We start from the raw sequence: 10,706 nt of genomic DNA, 5'->3' as shown, positions 1-10,706 counted from the left end.
GTTGGAAGAGTATTTATTATGTTAGATAGGTAGTACAATTACTAAATTAGGAAATGGTAACCTTACTTTAGGACGGACAAAAATGAAAAATAGTAACATTTCAATGGAACGAAGGGAGTATAATTATATTCAAAATTTTACATCAATATTTATTTATATAACACAAATCAACTATTCCATCCATCTTAAATTATTAGTCTCATTTTCCTATCTTTTTTACTATTCCAAATCAATAGTTCTATTATTATAAATAATCGTATTATCATAAAATTATCATTATTTTTAATAATTATTATATAAATATCATTGTGTTTTACATTTAAATATAATACACATTCATAAAGATAAGGATGATTTTTAACCATTATTTCATTATTTATTAATTATATAATATAAATATTTTTAGATCTTATGTCCAAAAATTAGAAAATATCAATATACTATTTATAAAATTATACTATTAATTATATAAAAAAATTTGTTTTGAATTGAATTATTAATTTTTATAAATAATTAAAATATATATTATATACTTCCTCCGTCCAGCTAGAAAGTGTACATATTTTTATTTTGGCTCCAATTACAATTACAAAGTAAACATTTCATTAAATACCTCTTTTTTTTCACAAATATCCTTACTTTACATCACGTCATTACTTTTACGTCAAAAAGTAAAGATAAAAATATCATTACACTATTTTTAACTATAATTAAAATACTATTATTTCTTAAATACCGCGGCAAAAATATTTGTTTACTTTTTATGTGTAGACGGAGGAGGGAGTATAATATTAATGTATATATACATTTTAAAATAAAATTTATATAAAATTATTTCTCTAAAAACAGTAACTAAACAAACTTTACTATTAAAATTCAAAAAAAAATTCTATATTCAAAAACCAAATTAAAAAAATAATAAATTAATAATAATAATAATAAAATTATAAAGTCAATAAAGACAAGTATTGGTAATCAACGAATCATATAATAATAATCCGGTCAAAGAACTTGACTTAAACGACGTCGTTATATCCCCTCCTTCTCAACTAAGAATCCGCGCACCATGGTGTCCAGCTCCAACAAAAACGTGCAGCACGGGCCTACTCCTAATGGACCTCAAATCCCGGGGCCCCGCCCAAAACTCATCTTCTCCAACCTAATTTCATTACAGTACAGTTAAAACGAGAAATATCTCACAAAATTAAGGGTTTTTACAGTGTCTTGTCTTTTCCTCCTACGAAGCTTCTTTTGAGGAAAATTAAAAAGAGAGTGCCCAAAACGAAGCTCACAACGACCTTCCCTTCCCCAAAACGACGCCATTTCCCCGTCCGAAGATTCTACCCATGTGAATTCGACCAAAACAATTAGAAAAATTAAACCCCACCAAATTTCCCAATTTAATTTTTCTTACAAAAAACCCTAATCTTGAAATTCGATCGAGAAGAGGTTTGTAATAAGTGTTTGACAAGTTCTTTGAATCGAATGCGCGTGTCCAAACTGAAGGGTAATGAAAGTCAAGCCATCAGATCCAAGTCAATATTCAACCCCTCTCTCACTCTAGAAAACCCTTATTCTCCCTCTACACTCCATTACATATACAATACAACAAACCCACTTCCCAATCCTCTCCCAAAATTCTTTCATTCGTTCTAATTATCCCAACCTCAAAAACCCAATCTTCTTTTTTTAAGAAAAAAAAAGCCCTTTTCGAGTAAATTAAGGATCTTGATTTTCTTGGAAATAAATAAATAATGAGGGGGAAAAGGAAGATCCATTTGAGCAAGATCTATTCGTTCAATAAATGCCGAGGACGGTTCAAAGAGGATCATTCGCAGATTGGCGGGCCGGGCTTTTCGAGAATCGTGTACTGTAATGAGCCCGCCGGCGATGGAATCTCAGGCGGGAGTAATTACGTACGGACGACCAAGTACACGGCGGCGACGTTCCTGCCGAAGTCGCTGTTCGAACAGTTCCGGCGAGTGGCGAATTTCTATTTTCTGGTGACGGGGATTATGTCTTTCACGGCTTTGGCCCCCTATTCGGCCTCCAGTGCGATTATTCCTTTGGTTTTTGTGATTGGAGTTACTATGGTTAAAGAAGCCATTGAAGATTGGCAGAGGAAACAGCAGGTAAAATTAAATATATATATATATATATATTTATTATTATTTATTTATTTATTTATTAAATTTATCATCACTTATACTCATATAATTTCGTTTTTTTTTTTTATTAGTTTCATATAATTTTTTTTTAAACATGATTATATACTCTAAATAATTTTAATTAACCTATTTAATTATCTTAATTTTAATTTATAATTAATTTTACTAAATAATACTACATCTGTCTAGTTCTAAGACTCCATTTATTTTTAAGTGTTGATATTTAAATATTAATTATTATATCAAAACGTAGTATAAATTAAGAAAAAATTGCAAAATTACTATCTTATAATACTAATAGAAAGATATTTGTAAAAAAAATTATACAAATATAAAAATATTTTTAATATTAAATACAATCACGCAAAAACTAAATATGATCTTCAAAGGCGAAATATTTTATCTAAAATTATTGTATCTACATTAATAGACCAAAATATATGTAATTGAAGGAGTAATTATCTTGCATTTTGTTTGCTTTACCATCTTTTTACTTATTTTTTTTTTAAAAAAGAAAATTAACATTTGCTGTTGCCATATATTTTAAAAATAAAATTATGTGCTTTTTTAATATTTAATTTCAAGTAATATATATGTATATGTACAGGGTTTGAAAAAATATGTCATTAATATAAAAAATATATGTTTTATATAACATTATTGAATTTCTTTTTTTAAATTAATAATATTATATATTATATTAATATATATATATATATATATATCTTCTAGAGTATCTTTGTGGTATTAATTGAGAATTGTATTAATCAAATTTTGTTAGGTGAATGCTACTATTAATTAATATCTATTTATTTATTACCATTGTTATTAATTGTTACTATTAAATATCATTTTCTTTAATTGCTTAGGGGAATATCTGGAAGCATCTCATTTTATATATATATATATATATATATAATATTTATTTATTTTTTAACAAAAAATTTTTTTTTTTGACATTAGCCTCAGCTGCAATACAAGTAATTTGTGTATATATATTTTGCAATATATCACATTCCACTATTAGTTAAATCCAAATTGTTATTGTGGTTTTTTGAAATATTTTGAAAACAAAACAATCTTTTTGTTTGTCAAATGTTTTGATTTTTTGTTATTTATATGTTTTTTAATTGGTAACTATTAAATTGTACCTTACAAAAACAAAATACTCCCTCCGTCCGTTCGAAGGGTGGCGTTTGTATTTTACAATTACATTTTTAAATATTAGTATTATATTGTATTGTAATAAAAAAGATAAAAATACCTCTATTAGTATTGTGTAATATAAAAATAATGACATTTGTGTAATATATTGTAAGTTGAAAAAGTATTTATTATGTTAAGTAGTAGTACAATTACTAAATTAGAAAATGATACCCTTGTTTTGGGATGGACAAAAATGAAAAATGGTAACCTTTCAATGAAACGAAGGGAGTAGTAAAATTTAATATAATAAAGCCTAAAAAATTGAGTTAAAAATAAATACTTAAATATAACCATTTTTATTTACTTTAAACTTAATTGTAATATGAAAAAATCAATCAATCAATAAATAATGATTTACTTATTAGAGTGTATTCTTTTAAGGTGTGTTTGTTTGGGGTTTTGGATTTTAAATTTTAATTTGAATAGAAAAAATTTTGAATTGTAATATTTTTATAAGATAATATAAATAGGTGTTAACTTAATGTTATTAATGTAAAATTATTTTTTTACTATAATATAAAAAAATAAAAAATAAGTATTTATTTGATTTCATTAATTTTATATAACTTACCTCAACCTTTGTGTTTGTGTTAGGACATTGAGGTGAACAACCGGAAAGTCGACGTTCACGCCGGCGGTGGCGCTTTCTCCGCCGCCGATTGGAAGAACCTCAAAGTTGGCGACGTCGTAAAGGTCAAGAAAGACGAGTTCTTCCCGGCGGACCTCGTACTTCTCTCGTCGAGCTACGAGGATGCCGTTTGCTACGTCGAGACAATGAACCTCGACGGCGAGACGAATCTCAAGCTCAAGCAAGCCTTGGAGACAACCTCGTACATAAGCGAGCCGCGCGACGTCGAGGAATTCCGCGCGACGGTCAAGTGCGAAGACCCGAACGCAAACTTGTACTCGTTCGTCGGCACCATGGAGTTCCGCGGCGAGCAATTCCCGCTCTCGCCGCAACAATTGCTCCTCCGCGACTCGAAGCTCCGGAACACGGAACACGTCTACGGCGCTGTGATTTTCACCGGGCACGACACGAAGGTGATTCAAAACTCGACGGATCCGCCGTCGAAACGGAGCAACGTCGAGAAAAAAATGGACAAGATCATCTACTTCCTTTTCGCCGTGCTCTTCGCGATGGCGCTCGTCGGGTCGATTTACTTCGGGGTCGTGACGAGGAAGGATTTGTACGACGGGGATCGACGGTGGTACCTCAAACCCGAGAGCGCCGAGATTTTCTTCGACCCGCATCGGGCGGCAGCGGCGGCGATCTATCATTTCTTGACGGCGCTGTTGCTCTACGGGAACGTTATCCCGATCTCGTTGTATGTCTCGATCGAGATCGTTAAGATACTTCAGAGTCTTTTCATTAATCGCGACGTCGATATGTACTACGAGGAGACGGATAAGCCGGCGCATGCGCGGACGTCGAATTTGAACGAGGAGTTAGGACAAGTCGATACGATACTTTCGGACAAGACAGGGACGTTGACGATGAACTCGATGGAGTTCATCAAGTGCTCGATCGCGGGGACGGCGTGCGGGCACGGCGTCACTGAGGTGGAACGGGCGATGGCGAAGCGGAACGGGTCGCCGTTGAACGGGAAAGACGACGTGATCGACGAGCAATTGGGTAAGAAATCATCGATCAAAGGCTTCAACTTTGACGATGAGCGAATAATGAACGGGAATTGGGTTAACGAGCCGGACGCGGACGTCGTTCAGAAATTCTTTCGACTGTTATCAGTGTGCCACACGGCGATACCCGATTTCGACGAACAGACGGGGAACGTTACGTACGAAGCGGAATCCCCCGACGAGGCAGCGTTCGTCATCGCCGCTCGGGAAATCGGGTTTGAGTTCTTCAAGAGGACGCAGACGAGCGTTTCGATCACCGAATTGGACCCCGTCACCAGGAAAAGAATCGAAAGGTCGGCATATAACGCCGTAAACGTTTCTTATAAGCTGTGTCGCTCTTTACTAACGTCGAAATCGTTTGCGTCGATGCAGATCGTACAAGCTTTTAAACGTTCTCGAGTTCAACAGCACGCGGAAGAGAATGTCGGTGATCGTCAGGGACGATGACGGAAAGATCTTACTGCTCTGCAAAGGCGCCGACAGGTTTGTGATACTTCGAACTCATCTTCGATGCTTTCGTTTAGTCGTCGTTCTAACCGATCGTTAAATTCGTTATCGTCTGCCTTATTACAGCGTTATGTTCGAACGGCTTTCGAAGAACGGATGCGACTACGAAGAACAGACGAAGGAACACGTCGACACATACGCCGATGCGGGTTTGAGGACGTTGATACTCGCCTATCGGGAGGTTAATGAAGACGAGTACGAAGAGTTTAACGAGAAGTTTCAGGAGGCGAAAACGTCGGTCAGCGCCGATCGGGAATCGTTGATCGACGATGCGGCGGAATTAGTCGAGAAAGACTTGATTTTGCTCGGCGCCACCGCTGTCGAAGACAAGCTTCAAAAAGGGGTACGTGAGTTACCGAATAACGATTTATCCGTCGATTGTATCGAATACTATCGTTGACGTCGGTGAATTTTCATCGAGCAGGTTCCCGAGTGTATTGATAAATTGGCGCAAGCCGGCATCAAGATTTGGGTTTTGACGGGCGATAAGATGGAGACCGCGATCAACATAGGGTACGAATGTACATTCTTCTCGTCTCTCGTTTCGTCGTTTTTTTCGATCGTTCGTAATTAACGACGAGAATTGATTTCTTGCAGGTACGCTTGCAGCTTGTTACGACAAGGGATGAAGCAGATTACGATAACGTTGGATCATCCGGAGATCAAAGCGCTCGAGAAAGAAAACGACAAACGCGCAATTGCGAAGGTAAACAGCTCGATTTCGTGTTCTTACAAATCGTTACGCGGGAAGATCTGAGCTAACGGGATTAATTTCGTCGTATTGTTCGTCAGGCTTCGAAGGAGAGTGTTCTTCGGCAGCTGAACAATGGGAAGGCTCAGGTTTCGAAATTAAGCGTCGATGCGTTTGCGTTGATCATCGACGGGAAATCGCTTGCCTACGCGTTAGAAGACGACGTCAAGAGCTTGTTTCTCGAGCTGGCGGTCGGCTGCGCGTCGGTGATTTGTTGTCGATCGTCGCCTAAGCAAAAGGCGTTGGTGACGAGGCTCGTGAAAGAAGGAACGAAGAAAACAACTTTGGCGATCGGTGACGGTGCGAACGACGTAGGAATGTTGCAAGAAGCCGATATCGGCGTCGGGATTAGCGGTGTCGAAGGAATGCAAGCGGTAATGTCGAGCGACGTCGCGATCGCTCAATTCCGGTTCCTCGAGCGATTGCTTTTGGTGCACGGGCATTGGTGTTATAGCCGGATCTCGACGATGGTAAGTTTTCCGTCGATAGCTCGAAGTCTCGTCGTAAATGTTTATATCGTAGACAAGTTTCTCGGGGCGTCGTTTTTAACTTATCGTCGTCGTTTTTATCCTGGTAGATTTGCTACTTCTTCTACAAGAATCTCGCCTTCGGATTTACGATCTTCTTCTACGAAGCTTATGCTTCGTTCTCGGGGCAACCGGCGTACAACGAGTGGTTTCTATCGCTATACAACGTGTTCTTCACTTCGCTCCCCGTCCTCGCCCTCGGAGTCTTCGACCAAGACGTATCCGCTAGATATTGTCTAAAGGTACGTCTTTTATCGATTAAATAAGATAAAAACTTCATCGATCGTATGAGAAAATCTCGATTTATTTCGTTTTGTTGTTACAGTTTGTGATGCTATATCAAGAACCTTCAATTAATTTCGTTTTTCTCTTGCAATTTTTGATACTATATAAAAAAATCTCGGTTAATTTCGTTTTTTCATTGCAATTTCTGATGCTATATCAAGAAACCTCGATTAATTTCGTTTTTCTGTTGCAGTTTCCGATGCTATATCAAGAAGGGGTACAAAACATCCTCTTTAGCTGGCGACGGATCATCGGGTGGATGCTCAACGGCGTGGGTAGCGCCGCGATAGTCTTCTTCTTCTGCATTCGCGCGCTAAACCCGCAAGGATTCGATAGCGACGGGAGGGTCGCCGACTACCAAATCCTTGGGGCGACGTTGTACACGTGCGTCGTGTGGGTCGTAAATTGCCAACTCGCCGTCGCCATCGCCTATTTCACGTTGATCCAACACGTCTTCATTTGGGGTAGCATCGCGCTTTGGTACGTTTTCCTCCTCGCCTACGGGGCGATCCCGTCGAGACACTCGACGACAGCGTACAAGGTGTTCGTCGAGTCGCTCGCACCGACCCCGTCGTTCTACGTTGTGACGCTCTTCGTCGTCGTCGCGGCGCTCGTGCCATATTTCGTTTACAACGCGGTGCAGATGAGGTTCTTCCCGACGTACCACGAGACGATACAATGGATGCGGCATAAGGGGCAATCGGAGGACCCCGAATATTGCAACATGGTCCGGCAACGGTCGATTAGGCCGACCACCGTCGGGTTCACGGCGCGGTCGCTTGCCCGAACCAACCCGCTCGACGGATAGAGCCCGGCCCGGACCTGACCGGGCCCTGCCCGGGATGGGGCAAAGAGGTTTTAAGAGAAGAAATGGTTGTTGGTATGTTTGTATATGGGGTAACCATTTTTGTACATTTTTGAATTTTTTTATATCTTGGAAATAAATAAGTATTATTCTTTAATATATATATATATATATATATTTTGAGGCTGATTTCGTGCTGATTTTGAAATTATCATCTTGGTGATTTTGGAATATTGCATTTTTTTAATATAATATTTATATGTATAAAAAATATATTTTTTCATTTATTTTGAAAGTATAAATTTATTTTTGTGCAAAATATAAAAAATATATATATATTTTTTTGTTTTATATAAAAGTAATAATACGATAGTAAAGTAAGATTATTTCTATAAAAAAATGAAGTTTATAGTTACTAAAAATAATTATTGTAATTAGACAAACTAAAAATATATATTTTGTTAATATAAAAATACTCTTAATTTAAAATTTTTTATTAGTTTATGTTTGTATATGAAAATATTACTGTATTAATAGAGTATGCTAAATAGTTTTGTATTTGACCCTATTTCTATAGATATTTTTAAAATTTGTCACTAATTATCAACACATTACATCAATATGTTTTTTCTATTATAAAATTATCATCTTAAATAATTATTTTTATTATTATTTTTTTAATTTTTAAAATTTCTATTTAAACATAACATTTATTTGTCTATGTGCCGATTATAATTTTACAATACATCAGCTACATGATTTTCCGGATGTTGTGATTTTGATATTTTTTTCTATCCGTTGTCTTTACTTTTTTGTTTAAAATGTTTTATAAATTGTATACATAAAATAAAAGGAAAAAAAAATTATTTTTGGTATCAATATAACTAAAATTTATCAATTTTGGTTCAAATATAAAAATTTTATCAATTTTAATCTCAATATAAACAAAACTCATCATTTTTGGTCAAATATAAAATTTTTATCAATTTTTATCTCAATATAACCAAAACTTTTTTGTCCCAATATAATCAAACCTTATCTTTTTTTTGTCTCACACTGTCAACAAACCGACAAAAAATATTAACGTGAAAAGAAATCAAACCTTATATTTATATTTGAAGAAATTGCACAATTTTGCAGCATTTTCCATCGGTTTGTTGACGGTGGGACCAAAAAAGTATAAGGTTTGATTATATTTGGACAAAAAATGATGAGTTTTGGTTATATTTGGACTAAAATTGATAAAAAATTTATATTTTGATAAAAAATGATGAGTTTTGATTATATTGAGACCAAAATTAATAAATTTTTTATATTGGGACCAAAATTGATTAATTTTGCTTATATTGAGACCAAAAATAATTTTTTTTCCCAAAATAAAATAATACAAATATAAATAAAGAAAATTAAAATAAAATATTTTAAATTAAAAATAATAGGAAATAAATTGAAACAGAAATATTAATGATTAAAGTACAAATTATTTTGAGAGGTTACGATAAGGGGATAAGAAATATGATAGATAGTAAAAGTAGTAATGTTGGATTTCGTTGTCGGGCTCAAAAAACATCTCCAAGAGGTTCATTTTGGATTTTTTGCTGTCAGGGCCCATCAAAAAACTATTCACAAATAATTATTTCTATTCTCTATTATATATATATAAAGAAAATTATTTTAATACTTTCAAATCTTATTATTTTTAAAATTTTAGCTAAAATGTTTCTCGGTGTGTCACTAACGTGGCAATGTCTCGTCAACCGTGTCAGCGTTATGTCAACAATGGCGGATCAGTGTGGTAAATCAAATATCAGATGACCATTTTAACAAAAAAAATTTTACTTAATCTATTTAGGGTGTGTTTGTTTGGGAGATTGGATTTTAATTCCACTATTCATCCCATCTTTTTCCCAAAAAATATCAAATGAAACGCATATTTTTTATTTTTTATATTATCCTAAAAATCAATTTTACATTCAAAACATCACATCAACGCCTATTTATATCACATCATACAACTATTCAAATTCAAAATTTTTACTATTTAAATCTCAACTCAAAATCTAAACCCCCAAACAAACACACCCTTTAAACTACTTAAAGATCAAATATGCAAAAAAAATAAAATATATTTTACCCCATATTATATTCTCAAACTACTTAAAAAGAAAAAATTAAAAAATTCGTACGAATTGAATTCGATACAAAAAAAATATATATATATATATATCGTCATGATTTGTATTAGATATGAAATTGCTTATAGTATTTGTATCCGAACGAGAAGGCTATGCTATCCCGTGCTGATTGGGACAAGTCGTTTTCGACAGAGCCGGGACAACATGGTCCATGTCGAGACTATTGCAAGTACATTCATACTCGAACTATTTTATGTGATGAGAACACATTGTAGCCATCAGTATTGTGGTTGGTGAAAAGAGAGACAAGAAATGTGGATAGATTGTCCCGATTTCGACATTTTCGTCGGTTTACGACCTTATGTGGGGTTGCAACTGTTCTTCCAAATGATCGCAAAATCCAAAGAAAATAGAAGAGAAAAGAAAAGAAGAGAAACGAATCAGAACAACAATGGAAGAAAAGAAATTCTTGGCTATGGTTAAAATATATTGGTATATAGTACTTCCTCCATCATCCAATTGTGTGTTCATTTGATCAAATACAAATTCTAAGAAAAATAGATAAAAATATAAAATTTTATTTTTTAGAGTAATGAGAAAGTAGAAAAGTTATTTATTTATTTTTACTAAAATATAAAAGGAGAATAAATTTAGAAAATAATAAAACTAAATAAATTTGAATTA

General features: G+C 34.5%; 1 protein-coding gene across 1 annotated transcript; it reads left to right on the top strand.

Moving 5' to 3' along the window:
• The first annotated feature begins 1,336 nt into the window (after positions 1 to 1,336).
• On the top strand, positions 1,337 to 8,046 carry LOC127261733 (putative phospholipid-transporting ATPase 9). The gene is made up of 9 exons (XM_051290082.1): positions 1,337 to 2,132; positions 3,969 to 5,305; positions 5,385 to 5,495; positions 5,586 to 5,862; positions 5,944 to 6,032; positions 6,117 to 6,225; positions 6,312 to 6,740; positions 6,848 to 7,039; positions 7,276 to 8,046. Exons 1-9 carry the CDS (start codon positions 1,755 to 1,757, stop codon positions 7,888 to 7,890), a joined length of 3,537 nt encoding a protein of 1,178 aa, XP_051146039.1. The 5' UTR covers positions 1,337 to 1,754; the 3' UTR covers positions 7,891 to 8,046.
• Positions 8,047 to 10,706: the final 2,660 nt, after the last annotated feature.

Source organism: Andrographis paniculata, unplaced genomic scaffold, assembly GCF_009805555.1.
Source record: "Andrographis paniculata isolate CXL003 unplaced genomic scaffold, ASM980555v1 Contig64END, whole genome shotgun sequence".
Lineage (NCBI taxonomy): Eukaryota > Viridiplantae > Streptophyta > Magnoliopsida > Lamiales > Acanthaceae > Andrographis > Andrographis paniculata.
Note: the sequence above shows the minus strand (reverse complement) of the source record. Positions and strands in the feature narration are given on the sequence as shown.